This window comes from Phasianus colchicus, chromosome 14 (genome assembly GCF_987193195.1).
Source record: "Phasianus colchicus chromosome 14, bPhaCol1.hap1.1, whole genome shotgun sequence".
Classification (NCBI taxonomy): domain Eukaryota; kingdom Metazoa; phylum Chordata; class Aves; order Galliformes; family Phasianidae; genus Phasianus; species Phasianus colchicus.
Genome location: NC_143449.1, coordinates 12,823,683 through 12,846,291, shown reverse-complemented (window position 1 = coordinate 12,846,291; position 22,609 = coordinate 12,823,683). Strand labels below are relative to the sequence as shown.

Here is a 22,609-nt window from a genome sequence, read left to right as displayed (position 1 = left end):
TGTTGCATTTTTAGTAGTATTTAACATTGTTTCTGATGAGTTCTTATTTTGAAGTGGTAAGTGCAGTAGATGGGATTGATAATAGGAACCAAATTGCCTTTAACCAAAACTGAATGCTTTATAGGGTGAATAATGTATGTTTAAAAACTTAGTGTTACATCTTCAAATTTTTCTTAGTTAATATTGAGATTGTGCATAATGCATTTTTGAGTTTTAATCTTCCCTAGAGTTTGGAATGTCTAAAACATGAATATATTGTTTCTCTACCCACCGCTTCTTGTCCTTGTGAAGTACAAAAATGTATAAACAGACCAAATTGTTTAATTAATTCTTGGCCTATCAGGATACATTGACGCTAGTGTAAATTAAACATGCTTGGGAACATTCCCAGGCACTGAGGCTGACTGGCAAAGATCAACCCGGCGCTAATGAAGTCTTCTACCTGACAAAACAGGGTGGCTGCACGGTACCAGCCTTTTAAGAATTTTCACTGGAAGGCTTCTGTGCCCAGCCCTGGCTTGTGAATTATTTGAGAGAACAAAAATTGTCCTAAATGAGGAACATGCCCTTGATTATTTTAATAGTATATGCAGTCATACTTTGTTGCATTGGGAATGGTGTAATTAACTAGTAGAGATGTAGCCACAAGTACTGTTTGGGAGTGTGAGAATCCTTCTTTGTTTTTTGGCTCAAAGCTTGCTTTCTGAGATATTTCTTGTGATAAGACTGACTTGTCTAGGAGATGAGTGATGGGTGTTGCTGTGTGGACAATTCTAGCTGTTTGCCTCCAGAAGATAGTGCTTAGGAGTGTTTACTGGCGGAAGATCTGGCCTGTAACTAAATAACTCCAGCTTGCTATGGGAAACTGGGGGATGATGCCATTGTATCCTGTGAAGGCAAGATACAAGTTGGCGCCTCCCTGCTCCCTCTTATCTGCTGGCAAGGCCAGGAAGATAGGAACAAAGGAGTTTCCGCTAAGATCCCAGAGCCAGAAGCTGCCACTCCAAGGAGAGCTGACTCAACCACTTTGGATTTGAGCTGCCACTCCAAAGACAGCTGACTCGACCACTTTGAAAGCATTGAAAAGGAGCCATCATCACCATGGTCGTTGTTGTCGCGGTTATCGTTGTCAACAGAACAACAACACCTGATGACCCACCGCTATGGAAGATCAATGACTGAACTACGAACCTCGCTGGATCCATGGTGGTGACTATGTCCCTCTTGCTTCCTATAAAGACTCCTTGCTTCTTCTTTCTTACCTTTTCTATCGCCCTCCTTCCCTTCCCCATTACCCTAATTCATAATAGCGTCCGCCCTCCCCTTCACCATCTCCCTAATTAACACCTGTAATAAACTGGTCGGACCAACATTTGAACCGATGTTTCTTAATCTCACGCCGGGGATATAGATATTAAAAGAACCTCCTCTCCCTCCTGTAAATCGGAGCGAGACATTTTATTTAATGGCGTCACGGACAGGATCCCCACCGTGAGAGTGTTGTACTTCCAGATATAGTCTGAAACTTTCTTTGTGTGTACCTCCTGGAGTTGCATGGAGCGATATTTTTGAAAACTTAAACGTGAGTCCTTCTCCAGGAAGACCGCTCCATATTCTGAGACTTTACCTTTTATGTGTATACCTCTCGAGGACGTATGAATTAATTTTGATTACGTGTGTGCCTCCTCGGGAAGACCCTTTCTGCATTTTGTGATTTAAGTATCTTGTAACTTAAGTGTGAAATTTGAACTCTTTTGTGTGCTTCCCTCAGAGAAAGGGAAGAGTGATTGGAGCATTTGCATTTCTTTAGTAGGTGTTGTGTGCCTCCCTGGGGGGAGGCAAGGAGTTACCTGAGCTTTTGAATACGTATACCTCCCTCTCTCTAAGTGTAGATCTTTCAGCGTATTGAAAAATGAGTGACAGCATTGCCACCATGAAAAGTGAAGATGTACTATTTGATCTCTTAGAAAAACATGGTGCTCGACCCTCTTTATCAGGTGTGGATTGGGCACGACAGAACTGGTATAACTTGCAGAGTGTTTCGGACCGTATTCGTGTTTTACAAAATGAGGCTCGTACCCGAGCCGGAAAAGGAAAGTCGTTTATTTGTGCCGTACTCGGGGCTGTTTTAAAAGCTGCCGTGGAGTTCCGAGAGGAAAAGCATTCGGCAGAAACCCAAGCTATACAAGCACTACAGGAATCAGTTAAAGTAACACAAGAACTGGTAAAAACTTTGCAGAATCAAATAGTGAACCTTGAGGAACAGTTAGAAAGAGAGAAACGTAATTCGGCTTTGTTGCAAATGGCTTTTAAGGAACTGTTAACTTCTAAGCATGCCAACAATACTGTCACCCATAGTCTGCCTCAAGAAAAAACTTTTCCTCAGGAGGAACTACAAAGAATAAAGGAAAGGCTAGATAAATTAGAAATGCCAATAGCCCCATTGCGCCCTTTGATAAAAACTGAATATACATTCGATAACGGTGAGGATCTAGATCCTCAGATGAACGTTAAGGAAATTCCCTTCTCAGCCACTGAACTAGCAAAATTGAAAAAAGATTTTAGCCGCTCTCCAAACGAATCTGAAACAGAGTATGTATGGAGGGTTAGCCTCACTGGTGGAGACCAGATTCTGCTAACAGAAAAGGAAGCAGAAGGTTACTGGGGACCAGGAGTATTTTTAACTACTGGCAACAATCGTGCCCCCTGGTCCTTAACACAGAGGGCTGCCTATTGGGCAGGTGGTCTCAACCCTTTAGAAAGGGGAGATCCTCTTGCTATTACTGGAACAGTTGATCAGTTAGTAGAAAGTGTTCAAAAAGCTGCTTGTCTCCAAATGATGTATGATAGAAAGCTGCAGCCACACCATGAGTCACCAATGATGATGCCTGTCGATCCTGAAAGGATGACCACCCTAATTAGGGGGCTTCCAGAGTCGTTAAAACCTATAGGTATACAACTGCAAGGAAAAATACAGGCAATGCCTCAGGGAGAGAGAGTCCGGGCAGCGTTGGAAGAAACAGTAACCCCCAACCATCTGCAGTCAGGATTCAAAGTATGGACATGGGGGGAGGTTGCCCAAGAGTTAATTAACTATGGGAGAAAATATGGGCCAGTGGTTTCTTCCTCCAGTAAATTTGAGCCTAGGGGAATAAGACTTGCAGCGGTCAGCCTTGCCCCCAGGCCACCCAGCCCAAAGCTCAGTGGGACTGGCAGGGTCTCATTGCCAGTAAAAGCTGGTAGGCGAAATATTGATCATAAACGTCATTGTCTCTGGACACTGGGCTGGCTAAAGGGTGTTCCACGAGATCTAATGAATGGATTAGCCACTGTCAAGTTAGAGAAATTAGTTAATTGGTGGCCAGAACAAAAGCTCAGGGATCTGGAGGAAAGCAAAACCCCAGGTCCTGGGGCCTCTCCCAGGGAACCTGAATGGCTATCCAAGCCATTGGAAAAATGATGTCTTCGCCCCTCCCAAGTGAGCGGGGTGGGGGCGGTGAAGGGTGGATGTATTGGAAAGTTCACAACAAAGGGAAACCAGATCCTCGATTTAACACCTTCTTTCCAAAGACCTCACCACTCTTACCAGTTATCCCTGTGAGTCACGATTCAATGGCTGATAAGCCAGGGAAACCCTTTTATCTCCCTGGCCAGACTGTGTCGATTGACTCAGCTAACCTGAGGCCGGTTTCCCTAACCTTAACAGAATCCCTCAAAAATTATCCTTGGAAGGCTAAAGACACCCCCCCCAAAAAAAGGAATATGAAATCAACACTTGCTGGATTGTTCCCTCATTTTTTTTTTTTTTTAACCATGTTAACAAAGCCCAAAAAGGGCAAGTTGGTGTCTTGTTTTATTTTACAGAAGATCCCCGTGGGACCTTGATTGGATGCAAAAAAACTAATAGCTGATTTTAACCATTTGTGTTTTGTGACAGAAATACTGAAGATTTGATCATGCTAGAATACTGAATATACCTCTTGATTACATTTTTTGGTTGCAATAGCGTTATGTTTTGTGTCGTTGTGAGTGCGAGTGGTGATTTTAGTCCTTGGATCTGTTAAACTTCACAACTGGGTTCAGAGTTTTTACAGGTCATCCTGGATTACTGATACTCCCTGCACAGTGATAGCATTTCTTTTGAGCCCTTCTTTCACCCCTTTTATCAAACTGATTATGATTTGCATGTAACTCCTCCACAGTGTTTCCAAATTCATAACAAACTGGGAAATGAATCAAGGGACCCATCTAATATGTGTTAGATGTGGTCATGAAAGAAATCTATCATAAATCCTTTTGCACTGATGCTTTTCAGTGTCACACCAGTCCAGGAGTTCCATCCAAAATATGGTTGTTGGAAAGTACCTAAGTTTTGATAAGAGATGCATATGTTTCTGGGATTACCCCTCTTTGATGGTTTATACTGTGGGGGGTATCCTACACACACTATCCTGTGAAATGTTCTGTACACTGTAATAATACTTGAATTCATCAAACTAGTATTTATATCTCTCAGCATATGAATTGCTTTGGAAATGCTCACATGGAGAGTTCTCATGACACTAAATCATCTTAGAAAACAATATGTTTTTGGGGAATTAACTCAAGTGTAATATTGTATGGCTATTCATAAGACCACAACCTCTACTGAAGAATTCCCATCTGGATCCTGGCTTACACTGGGAGTTCCTGGGTGGGGAAAGCAGCTGACACAAATAACTCTATTTGTTTTACTTATTTATTTATTATTATTGGTTATTGTTAAATGTATAGTTATTGCCAAATGAATGGTTGTCTCTTTTCACTTTCTACCTTTTATTCATTATAACATTTGTGTTACCACTCCTGAAGAGTCACTGGGTGGTGTCTGTGGCAAATTGAATGACTCTAATTGTTGTCTAAAGATTGATGATAATGGTAAAGTTGTTAAGCAAATTGCCCAGGGTATTCGGAAAATAGCTTATGTTCCCATCCAAACCTGGAAGGGCCTAGACTTTGACTTCTTATCCTGGCTTCCAGGAGGCCCGTGGGTGAAACGTATTCTATTTTATCTACTGTGTGTTGTTGCAACTCTTATGTTTGTACCTTGTATGATTCCATGTTTCATTCAACTTATTCAACGAGTTGTATCCTCCATGTACTTTGTAACCACTTCAACTGATGATGAACAAGTCCAACAGATAAGGGCAACATTTGTAACCAAGCCCAAGAAATGTTTTGTAGTAATTGTGTAACGATTACCTTCCCCTTCTCCCCCTCCTCCTTCCCTCCTGCTTCTTTGCTGGTTTTATTTTCTCCCTTTTCTTTTCCTCACCACCATGGAGGGCCACTTATGCTTGATTTCAAGCAAGCTTTGAGCCACGGGGTGGTGTGAGAATCCTTCTTTGTTTTTTGGCTCAAAGCTTGCTTTCTGAGATATTTCTTGTGATAAGACTGACTTGTCTAGGAGATGAGTGATGGGTGTTGCTGTGTGGACAATTCTAGCTGTTTGCCTCCAGAAGATAGTGCTTAGGAGTGTTTACTGGCGGAAGATCTGGCCTGTAACTAAATAACTCCAGCTTGCTATGGGAAACTGGGGGATGATGCCATTGTATCCTGTGAAGGCAAGATACAAGTTGGCGCCTCCCTGCTCCCTCTTATCTGCTGGCAAGGCCAGGAAGATAGGAACAAAGGAGTTTCCGCTAAGATCCCAGAGCCAGAAGCTGCCACTCCAAGGAGAGCTGACTCAACCACTTTGGATTTGAGCTGCCACTCCAAAGACAGCTGACTCGACCACTTTGAAAGCATTGAAAAGGAGCCATCATCACCATGGTCGTTGTTGTCGCGGTTATCGTTGTCAACAGAACAACAACACCTGATGACCCACCGCTATGGAAGATCAATGACTGAACTACGAACCTCGCTGGATCCATGGTGGTGACTATGTCCCTCTTGCTTCCTATAAAGACTCCTTGCTTCTTCTTTCTTACCTTTTCTATCGCCCTCCTTCCCTTCCCCATTACCCTAATTCATAATAGCGTCCGTCCTCCCCTTCACCATCTCCCTAATTAACACCTGTAATAAACTGGTCGGACCAACATTTGAACCGATGTTTCTTAATCTCACGCCGGGGATATAGATATTAAAAGAACCTCCTCTCCCTCCTGTAAATCGGAGCGAGACAGGGAGAAATTTCACTCTCTTGCATAAACATGATAGTAATAATTGATATTTAGGTTTGCGTTTTTAACGGTTAATGATAGTATATGTTAGGAAGTGCTTTGAAATTTAATGATAATAAGCTATATAGAGTTGTCTGATGTTAACTGTGGAAGTAAAATTATATTTAAGGGAGATCAACGTTGCTGTAACATCATTGCAAGTGACACAAATTCTTCTTTAGATGGTTTCTTTGTTGCTGCTTTTGCTCAGATCCCTCAGAATACTTTATCGTTCAGCTTAAAGCATTGTTCCAAATGTTGGTTGTTTTTTGTTTTTTTTTTTTTCCCCTGATGAATGGCGTAGCTAGCAAATTAATGCTTTGAACTGACAGTTGAATCTTCACATCCCTGAGAACCTCATTATGTGTTCACAATACTTTGTAGGGAATTGCATCTTGATTGTACCAGTGGTACGTGTACACTTCAAGCCCTGTAAATACAAAGCTAATTCTCAATATTGACCTCAGGTCTTCAAAGAACCATGAGGCAAATAAGGTTTCAGAAGCAAGTTGCGTGGGTATTGGGACTTCTGTCATGGTGATACTAAAACAAAATGGAAATGGTTCAGCTGGAATGAAGAGAATAATTTTTCGGTGCTTGTTGAGCTGTTCTCCTCTGATGTCTGTACTGTTATGGAAAGTGTCTACAGAGTGAAAATAAATAAATTGAAGCCCCAGCTACAATTAAATTCCTAAATACTAACTAATTCTAGAACTACACTTTGCTAATATTTCCTTTGGCCCAAAGCCTTAATTAGAAAGGATTTGCTTTTGCGTAAGAACTGTGTCTGTCCAACAAACTCACTGCTATAGCAATTATAGTAAAATATCTCTGAACTCCACTGACTAAGGAAATCTGGTTTTGTGAACGAACGTTGAGCGTTTCTGACTTGGGCTTGTGCATTAATGTGTAATCAACTGATACATAATACATAATCCCTGACCGTTCAGATCCAAATGCTTTTGATCAGAACACAGATAGCTCAATCGTTTGTTCAGTATGCAAATGGTCAGTCCTTTTGAAGCTGCTAATTAAACAGTTCCTTTTTGAATCCTAGGTATTCTCTGATGTGTGTTTTACCAGTAAAACCCACGTGTCATGCTTATGCTGTGTATTGTTTCCCTTTGTTATGAAGCTGTACTTTGAGTTGGCTTTGAATATCAATAAGCCAGCTGGCTGTTCATCTCTGGTTGTTCATCATTAGGCACTATTTGTCATTTATAGAAGTTCACTAATTTCTAAAGGGAATGACCTTTGAAAAATTAAAAATGAGTGTTATTTTTGTATCATCTTCAAAGATACGTTAAAGTCATTTGCAGTGTTCTGGCTGGAAGTAAAGCTGTTCATCACGCTGAGCCTTCTTTGATAAAGAAGACTACACAGCTTGGTATCTTTACTGTTTCATGCATCCCTTCTACTTATGTGCAGGCTACATGCATGCCTTGGTGTGTGTCATTTCACATGAATATAGGGCATGAATTATTTGTCAGAATAAAATGTATTGCTGGAAGTGCATACTAACCGGTTGATTTGATCCTAGTTTAGATAAACACAACTACATCGAGATCATTTTGCTTCTCACTTTAAAAAAAGCCAAGTATCCCAGCTTATACAAGTAGTTTTTTTTTTTCTTTGTTTTGTTTGTTTTAAATCTTGCATTGAGAGAAACACTAAGGTCAAAATAATAATGTACTTTTATGGGCAAAAGATAGCGGTAGAAGTAACTGTCAGAACTTCTGCATAGATAAGGCCTTGCTAATTTTGAAATCACTAATGGGCTTGGGATCCACACTACTCATCTGTTGGTCGTTTAAAGATACTGTTTTTTACTTAATAGAGTCAATTTTTTGTGTCTGATTACATTCTTCCCATTTTGCTAGAGAATGCGCCTTGTATTTTCTTGAAGAATTACAGCTGATCTACAGATAATGATTACAGTTTCTGCATGACTATTTACTTACAGTTAATCTTGATGAGTGGATCAATATTTGAAATAAGAGATACTTACTCCATATGTTCTCCTCCTACTTACAGCATTCAGCAGGGAATTAATTACTCTTGTATATTGCTGAGTTTGGTAGATATTGAATGTTTTAGCTGATAGGCTCTCATTGCCAACTCTGAAGATATGGCAGTAGAGTAAGTTAAAGAAAGGGTATGACAAAAATAAATATATATAAAGAAAATGAATTAATCTTAGAAGAAATTCAATAATTAATTTCCTTATCATAAATGAGTAGAGAAACAGACGTAGGAAATTGAAAATGGAAGGTAAATGGTGAAACGTGGAAGATCTTTGAAGAATGGAGTCTTCCTCTGTTTCTCCTTTAGGTTTGCTGAACCACTGATTAAAATGTAATTTCTTTTCTAAAACTTGAAGTTTTTTATGAATTACATGAGAATTTGGCACTGAGGAATTCTTAAATATGATTAAGCACCTCAAATTTGATCATATTTATTAGGCTTCAAAATGACGTTTTCCATTTATAAGCAAACAAACAAAAAAAAACCCACAGCTTACACAAGCCAATCAAGTATTATATATAATGCTAGAGAAGTTAATGTGTTATTTAATACATTAAAAATCACATCACCTGTAGCATCTGTCTGAAATTGCAGAGAGCCTGAAGCAGTGGTTACATTAGATGGAAATAATTTCAGATATTCATAAATGCCCAGTAATGAGGAATGTTATAGTATTTAGCGCTCTGAGGTCTGCTGCTTTTTTAGTTGTAGCTTGTTGCATGCATACAGGCATGTTATACATTAAACTTTTTCTTTTACTCCATTAACTTTTTCATGTATGCTGAACTCAGTAGACAAGGTATTTCATGTTTCTTGATTCTTTGAAGTACTCAGATACTTTAAAATACTCAGGTACTTTAAAATGGGTATTTATGTATGATGTTACTTCCAACAACTTGGTGTAATATCTCTAGCCTGTATTTTCACATATCTTAGTAGAACTCTGCCTACTGACACCAATGATCTGCAGCAAATGATGAGCTGTGAGGTACAGAGTCCTTTTACTGTCAGATGCCTTCCAGTTGGGTACAGAGTCTTGCTCAACTTAACCTGTGAGTGTTTTTGCAATATTCCTTACAAAGAATACAGAGGAGTTGGAATGTAGGTTGGAACAGTGGATACACATGCTCAGTATGCAGAGTCCAACAGTCTGGAAACTAGAATAAATATTTAGAGTGAGTAAAAAGGCACATAGTTCACTACTTTTTTTTTTTTTTCTGAACGATGGCTCATTTCCAAATATCTTGGAAGTCCTACCTGTGGGACATTCAAGAGAGGAACAGAGGAAGCAATGACCAGGTGCATTTAAACGTGGTGTATATCTTTATTAAGCACACTATATAAATCTAACTGCCAGCCACCACAATGCCTTCTGTAGGTTGTATTAATCTCAGTGACAGTTAACACAGTGCCCTCAAGTATGAATCTAAATGCCAGTTGCATTTCTTTTGCTTAACTTGTGAGTAGAACTGTATAAATCAAAGGAATTCTGTTGGGAACTAAAATTAATTTCCCTACTTAAATAGAATAATTTTATACTACTTTTGCTCTTTCTGCATGGATACTATGTTAGTTAGTAGATGACACTGATGTTTCAGCATTAAATATGGCGCATGTTCAGAGTAATTAAGGAAAAAAATCCATCCATCTAAACATTGCATAGCACCAAGAGATATGATTTCTTCCAGAGAATGGCCAATTTTGCACAAGTTATAGAGCAGGCAAAGCAAAGTACGTCTGAATTTCGATATATAAAATTAATGTCAGTCATTGATTTCTAAAGCTTTGCAATTACATATATATCTAGATCATGCCATTCCTTCAGAGCTATTCAAGCATACAACTAAGAACACCTGCTTTACTAATTTTCACTTTCGAGACAAACTATCTCTCTTAAACAATTCTTAAATGTCTTGGAGACAAAGAAAGTTCTACGTGGCTTTTAATAGAGGCACATGCCCTATACAGGTGTTGAAATTAAAAGACTGAAACACACTTACTACTTACTCAATTAACAACGAGGAGTTTAGTAAGACAGAAATAATGTTAAGTGCTTTTATTCATCTCCAAGATGCCTTATAAAATAAGACTTCAGGTATTCTTCAGCCAAATAGGAAGCCTTTTAATATGAAGTACACAGAACAGTTTGTCCTGTTACAATTTTTAAGTTATGCCATTCTATTAATTTCCATGAAACACTGAGCAAATGTAATTAAAAATATTGGAGTAGTTTAAGCAGGCATTCTCTTTTATTTCAACTTGATCAAGATTTATGGTGATAAAAGGTGTACTTTTTCTTTAGATGAGATCACAGTATAAATACAGAATGCTATAATTCCAAAGGTCAGCTTTGAATCGTGTGAACTTTGGCTTAAAAATGCAAAAACCTGTATCTAACATAATAATTAGTGTTTAATTTCTCATTTTAAAATATGTCAATATCATGAATTTGAAGTAGAGGGTCAATCTGAGAATGCTTTTGTTTTTTCTGTCTCTATTTTTCAGTTTTTTTTATAGTGTCTAAACCAATGGGTCAATGTCCTTGGAACCAGCTATGGGAGGGAAGGCACTAATTACAGTCTGGGAATAATTAATAGATTTTCTCATTTGATATCAGTTTCACAACGTGAGATGCACTTTTCTGCATGTATACATATGTTTTTATTATATATATGTATTTTTGCATACATAGCAATGCATTGTGCTTTGATCATTTTTCTGCTTGGTTATTCTCACTTGTATGTTTATTCCTGACCTCATTGTGTTGTCACCATGTAACAAAGTGAAATGTGGTGTTTGGTGTGAATGTGATTTTCTTTCCTTGAGTGCAGTTATAACTCACCCTGTGTGATAGCATTTAATTTATAGGTACTTCTTCTTTAATGTCTGTATCATAAAGATATGTTCATAAAATAAGTATGTAGTTTGGTTATTGATTGATGACATGTCTGTAGAATGGAGGAATGGTAGATGCCACCTTCTCTCTAATTCAGATCCCCAGAAGCATTTTGAACTACAGCTGGAGCTGCCTTGGACTGTCCATAAACTATGAAAGTATTTCCACACGTACTTAAGATCAGCTATTTCTGTTTTATATCTGATTTCACTTCATACTCAATGCCTGTAGTACTGAAGCATCTTACAATATTCAAGGGAAGAGCTTTGTTCTGATTTTTCTTCAAAAATTAGCACTTGCAAGTGTTTTTTTGGCAGTGGAAGGGAACTTTGTCCTTAAGACATGCATTTATTTCAAGATTTGTGTAGATGTCTCTAACGGCTGGCATAACCCTCTTGTAGCAAACAAAGTGTAATGAATCGTTTTCATCTAAAACATATGAGCTTTGTCACGCCAGAGATGCTGCAGTGCTCCCATTGTGTCTGGTAGCCAGCTGACAAGGAGACCTGTTCCCAGCAGCTCTCTTCAGCCCAGCCCTGGTGAGACATTTGGTCCTAGCTGCAGCTGCTAGGAAATCCAGATTTTAAATAAAGAAGTTATAAATGATAGTAAATTTTAATTGTCAGGAGTTATGAAGCTCTGTTTTGTGTAACCATATAGACACAATTGATCATTCTCCCAGGAGTCTAGGTGTTCATATATATATACATAGTGATACAAGCAATATGGCTGTCACACTCAGCAAGAAATCCAAACTTTTTTTCACGGTAGTTGTGAGTTGTGTGGTTTGCAAACAGATGTTCTCCTCTGAAGGAAGCACACAGTGCTGTCAAGTGTTTCTTTCTGACTACTAACGTTATCCATGTCTTGCTTAGATTTACCAGCAAGATACTGGACTAGCTGGTGGTACTTCATGTGGTGTGAAAGATAAATAGAACTGACTGCTAACTCCATATGGTTGAGATTTGACTTCAAGAAATCTCTCAAGTGCAAATAGAATTTCTGTAGGACAGAGAGGCAGCTTAAACTTGAGCAAAAGCTAAATTTATAAATGTGAATTTTCTATCCTCAAAAAATAAATTTTGTAGACAAAAGACTTATTTTATACATGAATGGTAGTGTTTGGTTGACTTTTGCTAGAATCTGAAAGCTTAAGTAAAATTGTATGACCTCTAGCTGAAATTGATTCATTAGTGCCATTATGTGTTTATAGCCAGGTCTTATCTATGGCTGGAAGAGATGCAGGAGGTTGGCAGGAGAGCCCATTATTCCATGTGACTCCTACCTTGATAATGGAAAGGAGACTTAACCCTGCTTAGTAAATGGCAAGTCCAGTTGCGTTAGGAAACAGTTTTTTAAAAACTAGTATTATTGTAGAACTGATTTTATAAATTGTACAAGGCTGGTATATTTCACACACAAACGGCTATTCTGTAGTTATTAATAGAATACTGATGTTGTGTGAAATACCATACGTGAATGCCTACTCACTGCAGTAGAAGTGGAGTAAACTGAAAACTACATATAAAATACAAAAATGAATTTTCATTTACATATATTTCAGTAAGTGTGTGCTTCAACTGTACTGCATAATTTACCAAATCAAAAACTGTTGAGCAGATTAATTGTTTAACAGTAGTTCATCATTAAAGGAAAATTTTACATAAAAGAGAACTTGAAATGTTCAAACATAAAGATAGCTTTGGCATCAGGCAACAGGACATAAAGCAACTTAAAATGCTATTGTCATAAACAAAACAGGTACATTTAGAAGTTATGGTTCGGGAAATATTAGTTTTGTTTTTATAGCAAGAAGTTCTTCAAAGCAGGATTTTTCAACTATCTTAATTTCTCTTCTGTGGACTTCTATTGCATAGTTATGCAAACATTTAAGTCAACTATGTAACTGTAAAATAATGCATCAGACATATGCATTATCTCTCAACTATCTTTCATATATGTAAATTATATTATCTGATCTGTATGTTAGCTTAAATAAAGGAAATGTTTTTCTCACTTTTTTTTTTTTTTTTTTTTTTTGTATTCCGGAGGGCTATGGTTGTAGATTACCAATGAAGCTAGAAGTAAACAGATCCTTTAAAACTTTGTTTAATATTTGATCTTCTAACATATATGGCAACAATTTTCAATCACCCCCGATTGTAATTCATCTGGAAGTTTCAATGTAACCCAAAAAATCAATATTAACAGATGTTGTTTGCTTAAGTCTGAAAGTGTTCCAGAAAAATGCTTGTCAAATCCATCCCATCTAAGGTTTCATAAAGTTTCAGATTTACAGAATCGATATCAGCAGATGTTCACTACTTTTATTTTATTTTTTTCTCAAGGCATTGCAGAAGTGTTTCTTCCGGCACAATTTTGAAAGAAAATTGAAACCACTGAGCATATGATAGCTTTCACTGTTGCCAAAGAATATGCACTTGTCAACTCCTTGAGAAATGCATTGTCTTCATGTAATATCATTAGAGATGAACAATTAAACAGAAAAAGATAGTTCTAATTAACACATGAGGAATGATTGTCTAAATCAGTGCATGGTATAGTCCATGTATGCTAAACTGTACATTAGGGCTAGTTTAGCATTTCTTTATGTGGGGATGTTAATGGAAAAAGGTCATGTTACGGGGTAGTTGAGGCAAGAAGAAAAACTTACTTTGGTGAGTTTGGGAGGTAGATTTGAGGTAGAAATATTCCTGCCTGCATGAAACAAAATATGTATTAAAACAAAACAAATCCACAAGGAAACGCTCACTTCCTCAAGAGGTCATTAGATGACTTTGTAGAAACACCAGCGTACACTTTAGTGCAAGCTCTGGAAAAGCGCTTGGCATTAATTTCATATTATTTGATACTATGATGACAGTGACTTTCTGCAATAATTAGGAATGTAATAATACTCTGATAAATTGCAGTATGATAAAGCCTGTAGACAGGTCTGTGTTAATTTGATTATGTATCTCATGTCAGTAAGTTTTCTACAAATAGCCTAATTTAATAGGAACAGCAGTTGAGTTGTAGGAAATATATTTGACACATCTCCAAGTTGGTTATGAGTTCTGAGATATTGTGGTTATAAAAATGCAGATTTTATTTCTTGGACAGGGTGGTGGTAGCTTTAAACTATTGGTATGTTTATGCCCTACGTCTCGGATTATTCTGTGTGAGTTCTGAGCTAAAAGAGAACTGCAACTGTGCTAGCACAGCATCAAGTCTACGCGAATAAAGCTGCCTTGCAGCGGGGTTTATTAACGTAGGCATCACATCATGCTTCTGCAGTTATGTAGCTTCTTTTTTCTTTTTCTTTTTCTTTTTTTTTTTTTCTCAGGCTTGGAGGGTAAGCAGAATGCTTACATCTGTCTGCAATACATAGCATAAACATATGCCAGGAGACTTGGCCTTGATTTGTATTTATGTTTAATCAAATTGTGGCAGTTATGATGCCTGTTTATTTTTTTCAAATTGAGCTCTCAGCAAGAAGGATCCAACTTCCAGAAATTAAATGCTTATTTGTTGAGTGCAGCAATCTATTGAATTTTCGTTGTTTTCTATAGGATAGAATAAAAAGAAATATATTTAAGTGTCTTATACATTTCCTCAATATGCATCAATATTAGTAGTAGATCACTGATTTTGGCATTTGTTGGTTTTCTTTTTTTTTTTTTTTTTTTTTTTTTAGTTTTCTCACAAGAGCAAGAGTATTGCTTCTTCTTGGACACACTTTTCTATTTAATCACAATCAAAGAAGAATTTCCCCTAAATTAACTTGTTTCAGTAAGAGATAAAAATGAAGTATTTTAATCTCTCTATATCAGATTTAATTTGCTGATTTTATTTTAACTACAGATCAGCGCCTTTCATCAATTGGCTTAGTGTCTCTATACTTTGGGTATTCTAATTGTATTTAGCGCTTTGCCACTATAACCTTAGTATAACTATATGGGCCACTCTTTCCACATAGCAGCAAAGTAGCTGTAAAAACTTGTGCTGTTCTTTTTAGTTTGGTTGCCATTGATTTGGGAAATGATCATGTGTAACTCCTAAACTCCTTTCTGTCCTTTCACTTAATAGGAGGAAAGCTTTCTCTATCTATGAGGAAAGATTCGTACCACTTTTCTAAAAAGTATCTAATATGCTAGTAAAAGAAATGAGTTTTAAATCTTTAACACTGCAGCGGACTTTTGCAAGTGCATATTTTGGCCAAGTGAAGGAATTTTCATTATGTCCATACTCAAATATTAAAGCAGGGATATTTTTTAAGCATTAAAATATGTTAAAGCAAATGATTTTACAGGATAGTACCTCTTGAGTTGTCAGTTCAAATTAAACATTTAGGAAACAAGAAATGTTACACATGTATTATTAAAATAGGTGTCAGCATACAAGAGATTTTTGCAACCTGGTTGATCTACGGTAGAGACAATATCATCATGATATTAAGTTAATGCCTCATGAACTTAATAATAATAGTAATGTTTATTAGCTTCAGCTGAGAGATGATGACTGGTCTGCATGTAGTCAATTAAATATGGTGGAAGGTTATTAAAAAGAGCACATATAAACCTTGCTGTTAGGCATTATGAATATTAGTATTAGCTGTGGATGTAGAGATTTTCTTAGCTGAATTTTATTGTTTTAAGCTTAGAAAAATATTAAAATTCTACTAACAGTAATGTAAAGTGGATTCTTTGTCCAGAAGTTCGAGCCTTTCATGTAGTCCTTGCTGCTGCTTCTGACATCTGTCTTTGCACAATTTTTCATCCCATCTTAAATTTTGCTATGCTGGCTCATTTCTCTGATAAATAGGTGTAATTCATATTGCCAGCTGCTGAGAACTACTACATTTGCCAATAAATGGGTATCAGGAATAGCTGAATGGAAAGATGTCTGAATTGAGAAGAAAAAGTTTAAAATTAGCAAACATGAATGCTGTCAGATCTAAACTAATTTCTATCAAGATTCATCAGGGCCACAGCTGCTGGAGTATGTGACATGAGAGAGAAAGTCAAGGAATGTTTACTCGAGGGAATAAAATATAGCAGGAATTTGCAGATTCTGTTAGCTAAAACGTTGCATAAGTACATGATTTATTTTTTTTTAGGGATTATGAAGTAATCAGGAAGAAGTGGAATAAATATTTCAAAAATAAACCCTCTTTTTGACAAGTGTTGTAAACATGTTCTGTACTTAAAGGTTCTATAGAAGAGATGACTAGTGAAGTACAGTTTTGCTTAAAGAACAGCTATTTTAGGATTTTAAGTCCAGATAAAGATAAATAAATTTAGTCTTTCAATCAACTTCTATAGGCTTTTTTTCCAACTTTCACAATGATGAAATAATCAACTAGAATTGCAGAAATCAGGATGTTTATGATTATGAAACGTTAGGTTTACTTTCTAGATATTGAACTGTCAGATTTTGAACTTCACAGACTTTGAATAGTTTCTTTTAGGCAAAGTGTCTGCTTAAGCAAAGGGGGGGGGAAAGAAGTAAATCCCTGAGCAAAAGACGGTCCTTGATTCAAAGAGCTCATGCAATGAGGAAATGACTGAAAATTATTGATCCATTGTGGCGTATTGCTCTTTCAGATGCTCATTTGAAATAAGATACTTTGTCATGTCCTTTCAGTATTTTATTATTATTATTATTTTTTTCCCAGGAAAAATGTTCTATTTATTCACATTGTGCCTTGAGAAAGGGGACTGGAAGTTCAAAATAGCATTGTGTAACCTGTGATTCCTCTACATTTGACTCTGTTCATTATATTTTTGATTTTTCTATGGAGAATTCTTGATCTGCTGTGCCAAAGAGGCTTTTCAGATTCCCTTTTACCTGCTCAAAAGGTTTTGGTGTTCTTTTCCTATCTTTTCCCCTCCAGGACACAATTCATTCATCCCCAAGGTTTGCACATATGTTCAGATAGAGCGATATTTTCAGCATGATGCCACAGCTGTGTTTCTCACAGTTGCTCTGAACCAGTTTGCTGAGACTGTCAGCTTCAAATTATTCATTTAACTGATGTATTCATCTCTGCCACAGGTCTCTAACTGAGATATAAAGAGATCTTAGGTTTTTAGGACATCTAATAAGAATGATAAAAATATGCACATGGGTGGAGAATGACCACATATTTTAAGTGTTGATTCATTACAGTCTCTTGTCCAAAAAGACATTTTACTTGATCTAGCATCTTCTTTACTTTCAGCTGCTGCAGCTGAAACTCTGTGGATGGGATATGTAAATTCAAGGCAAGCTTCTTATTTAGCATTTCTGCCTTGCCAAATGAATCATAGATAGGAAATCACTGAGCTTGCCAAAATTTATCATACTGTGTCTCCAAAAGTGAAAACAGGTTTTTGTATAGCAAAGCAAATGCTGTGTTTTGCCACAGATAATATTTTGAAAGTTGGTACAAGGTATCTTCATTGCACAGATATTTATTTTTCCAAACTGATTGCATACTTCAAAGTACTGAGCTTTTCAAGATCCTCATAAAACTAATTAATCAACTTCGCAAACTGCATATTTTCCTTTCAAGTAGATCCCACAATCCTTCTACCTTGGGGAATAATTTTCCTGCTTTCCTAGCACTTTCCTGATCTAATTATTGTACCTCTAAATAGAAGATTTGTTGTTACACAACATGATTAATTAGATATGTTATTTCCTTATCAGGAGAGAAATCACCAAAGGATTGATGATAAGCTTATGAAATCAACAAAGACTGTATAAGACAAAATGCAATTACTTCTCAATTAAAAATCCATTTGATATATTTGAGAGATTAATAAACAAATTGGATTTGTTTCTAACAAATAATTGGATTTCTAAGAAAACATGAGTTATGTTTGATATACCTCTTCTTTATCTAAAGCATAAACCATAACAAGTGTATAAACTTAGTCAGCTAGAGATAGGAGAGGCTTAATTTTTCGAACACAAACTCTTAAATGACTGAATATATGTCAGTGTGAACTATGCTATTGTCATTAACTTGCCTTTTCATCACATCTAAGCTCTTTGCTTGAAAGCACAATGTTCTACCTGCTTTCCCCTCACAAGATGCCTAAAATGCAAGTTTTCATTACAATTTTTGCATTTCTGGAACATTTACCTACACTGGATGAAGGGCTGTGAAGTAAAAGGCAATGTATTCAGTTCAAAAATATAAACATATAAGTATTATCTACTAGATGAAGTATTATATTAACTCTGGGAATTTAGTCCTTAAATATAGGAAATCAGCTGCTTGCCTTCTTAAGCAATTGATAGTGTGAACATTTTCTGTTCTGTGTTCAATTAAAAAAAAAAAAAAGAAAAAGCAATTTCATCTTGTTATCAATATGCCAAACTAACATCTGAGATCCTTCTGAGTTTACAGAGCATCCTGCTTCTTTCACCTTGAGGTCCCACACATAGCCTGATTTCTAGCGATGGTGTGCTTGGCTTGCAGCTGCCACTTCTTTTATGTTCAGGTGTCACTAAGGTCTCGAACTAGAGTCAATTTCTGCCCATTTCCACTTAGAAAATCAAACAGTATGTTTACTATGTCGCTTAAGAATCTTTAGGCATTGTTGAAACAGGTGGATACTTGCCCATTTTGCATGGAATTGTAGAAAATATCAAGACTTTAAAAATAGATCTGACACTTAAATCTATTGGAGCTTGTTTTTTTTAGCATAGCTGAACTTGTCTGGAATCCATCCTGTAACTTTCTTGGGGACCACTGATTCTTTCAGCAAGACTAATTTCATGTATTGTGAAGAGTCTGGAAAGCACAAATAAATGATAATTATCAACAGTCTTCTGGCTAAATGAGAGTTTTGCACAAAAAACTACATTGGAATTAAGCCTTATTAATGCAAGTTTCAAGGTATAAGAAAAGCATCTGAAACCGTAGGCTTTTAAATCAAAGAAAACTTTCATCATATTCAAACGTTATCTGGAGAGACATATGGATGACTCTTCAGCAATCTGCCATTTATCAAGCATCTGATCTATCTGTTTCTACATCTTCTCTTGAAACCTTTATGGTAAAGGTCCGCTGGCTTTTCTTTTCAATCCTTAGTGATCAAGAAGACTTTGAAACTAGAAAAAGAGGAGATTTCATTATTTTGGATTTATAAACTCAGAGTTAGTGAAAAGCTTCATGGTCCATAATCAATTTATGATTTGAAAGGCTTTAATGATGTAGAAGTCATAGCATGTGAAGAAAAAGGTATCTGGTAGGATTTCAAATGAACTTTTTGTCCTAATTTAGGTTACAAATACTATACAGTAGATCTCCAGAAATGTTTCCTACATTTTCTCCAGAGTGTCTGGGTAGTTATCGACATTATTAAATGTTATTGTATAAATGTATGAGCTGATTAAAACTGCTTGAAAGTTTCTGTAAATTCTCAAACTGCTATTAAGAATTTTTTTTTTTCAGCTGCAGGATTTCAAATATGTGGGTACTTTTTTAAGTAAATGTTTTAATTATTACCAGTTAAATAGGGAGCAAAAGAAAAAAAAAAAAACAAAAAACTAATTATCGCTCTGTTACAAACTTCTTAACAGTGGTGACATCTTCAGTGATTTGACTTGTATGCAGACTGACTGGGTATTTGTTTAATAGGTTATGTGCCAATAAGCACTTTCCATTTCTATCTTTGTTCTGTATGAACTATTTTTATCTAATGAGTTTAAGCGGAGGTGATCAATATTTCTGCATTTTTTGCACATGTGTATATGAGGGATTATCATAAAATGATAATGCCAAGTATTTACAGATACACCCATGTGTGGAGACCACATGGCATCAACTTATATCTTTGTGCTAATATTCCAAAAAAAACTTTTTGTTTATGATTTTCAGGTGCAGTTGCACATAAGTGTAGAGTTTCACTACGGATAGTTTTACATATATATTTTGAAAAACATGTTTTTATTTGAGTATGTTCAGTTCCCTTTAGATAAAAGACTAAAAATTACTATTGAGACAGATATTGAAAATCGGTGTAATTTAGAGATGTTTGAACAGCAGGTTAGATGTCTTTTCAAAACTCCTGATCTGAAATTGAAGAACAATTTCTACATTTCCATTTCTATTCTTTTTCTTCTACTGCATCATTTTGTTCTGCTGACAGCAGTGTTAATTCTTAGTTAACATTGAGGATTAAGAAAAATTGGATTTAAGCAGAAAAAAAACTGTTCTTTAAGTTCCCTCTTGGGGAAATTTTGCAACTTTTTAAATAATTCGTCTTCAAGTGCAGAATTTACACAAACAATGACAGTAAGAATAGAAGCAAATTGTTAAATCTTTTTAAGAACTTCACCATGTAGTTTTAGTAAGACTCTTCTCCCCGTTAATGTACTACGCTGATCTCAAAGCGTGCTTCACATAGCGCTTTTTCAACAGGAAATTGAATATCACCTATATAATCCATTTTGTTTGCACAATAAATATGTAATTCAGACTCTAATCTTTTGTAAAAATAAAATCTCTCACATTATAATTCGACTCATAACGTTACTTCATAAAAGCAAATGAATTAATAATAAGATTTCTACTGTTGAATACTTCTATGGTGTGACAGTTGGATAGATAATTCCACTCAATGAAAGCTTCAACTCTGCCGTTTAAATGCTGAATTTTAATTTGCCCATATTACGAACTACCGGTGTTCAGATGACTGTGAGGGTATACATTTCATTTAAAAAACTTAAAAATAACACTTTGACAGTTGTATAGATTAGTATAGTAAATTGGAAATGGTTTGGCACAGCACAGAAGAATATCTTCAACTAGTAGAATAAAGTAATCCACCTTCTTTTGGCATGAGAGAATTTTGTTTAAATTTATTTTAAAAGCTATCAGCTAATCTCAAGACTACAAATGACCACATTTCATTCTTACTGCTGCGGGCACCTGGCATCAGAAAGCATTTTGGTTCTTTTGAAAGTTTTGTGGAATAACAGTGGCATACTTTCTCCGTATTACCGTGGTTAATATTCCTATTGCTCAATCAATGCCTACTGCCATGGCATATTTCTTTCTCCTATTTTGCAGTCAGTGATGAAATTGATCCTGTTTTCCACTTGGACCGTATTTTACTGGGGATGATAGAAAGCTGAATACTGTTGCAGTTTTAGTTGTCTGTTTGATAGATGGCAAAGTGTCTTAACAGTTCTGGGATTTTGTTCCATTTAAGTTTACTAAAGGTTTAGTACAAAACCTATGGAGGCAATGGAAAAGCTTTTGTCTTAGGATTGGGCCCTAAAGAATTGCCAATACCTATTGGAAAACCACGTCGCACTTCTCAAATGGAAAGATCGGTCACGTTTTCTAACTAACAGTAGTAACTACTTGATTGAAATAAGACAACTTGGTATTTTCTAATATTAAGAATGGGATTTTGCTCTTGAAGTTTCATAAGGAAATACAGAATAAACTTAAATTTTCTGCATAAGACCTAATCCCGTTTTCTCTGTAGCCTTATTGCTCTGAAGCTCTGGATCTTTTCTCTTTCAGTTTCAGCAAATGAATAATACCTGGAGGGATAGAAAATTCATATAGCTATTCCCCCAAGGTTATCTATACTGCTGACTGCATAGCTGTCTCTCTAAAGCCATTCTATCAATTGCTCAAGTGTGAATGCTATGTAATATGTTTTATAACTGGAAGGTTGAAGCTTTCTTTTCCTACTGGGAGTTTCATATTTTGATGAGACTGACTTTATCTTTTTTTGTGTCTTGAGTCAATAATATGCTCAAAAATATATTTTTAAATCTTCACTCCTCAGAATGCTTTGGTTATATAAATGTATTAATTTTGTTTATTTGAATTACATGTCCTCTTTTATACTTTTGAAAACCTAGTAGTAATCAGTAGTAATCTAAGACTAAAGAATATTGCAGGTAGTTTGGAGGTTCTATATAAATGTAGCATTTAAGGACAGCTTCTTCAGTTAGTGAAGGGTTAGAAACCTTGATAGCTGTTTGTATTGTTATGCATTTGTAATTCAGTCCATTTAAATACTCATTTCTTTTTTGCTGTGCCATATGCATTCTTCAGTGTATAGCATCCTTTCTGCTTTCAGTGGTGTTGGTTTGTTGCAGTGGTGGCTGGTTGTTGCTTTATTGTGTTGTTTTTTTTTTTAAGATTGTTAATACTTGAGCTTTTTTAAATGCTGCATAGTATGGTGAGTTACATATGAGACATGAGAGAAACTTTCCAGGAAACAAAAAGGAAACCTTTCTCTGTACAGAAGCAGTTCAGATCAGACAGACATAATTCCTGTGAAATATTTTTTGGGTTTACTTTTCTGTGGAAAAGAAATATTAATTTTAGTGAGGGAAACTGTGACTTTGATATTTGGTATTGAATATAACATAGTGGTTTTTAAGGATTGTAGTGTTAGTAAAGAATGAAAATTCAGATTCTAGAGAGTCTCATTTATATCTCCTGCCACATTAAGGAAAAAAAAAA

General features: G+C 36.1%; 1 protein-coding gene across 1 annotated transcript; it reads left to right on the top strand.

The window, feature by feature from the left end:
- The first annotated feature begins 1,623 nt into the window (after positions 1 to 1,623).
- Positions 1,624 to 3,583, top strand: LOC149916025 (uncharacterized). Its single transcript, XM_090150059.1, has one exon. The coding sequence runs from the start codon at positions 1,913 to 1,915 to the stop codon at positions 3,458 to 3,460; it is 1,548 nt and encodes a 515-aa protein (XP_090006185.1). The 5' UTR covers positions 1,624 to 1,912; the 3' UTR covers positions 3,461 to 3,583.
- Positions 3,584 to 22,609: the final 19,026 nt, after the last annotated feature.

Excerpts from the sequence above, each read along its gene's own strand:
- LOC149916025 (XM_090150059.1), top strand. The coding sequence starts at position 1,913 with ATGAGTGACAGCATTGCCACCATGAAAAGTGAAGATGTACTATTTGAT.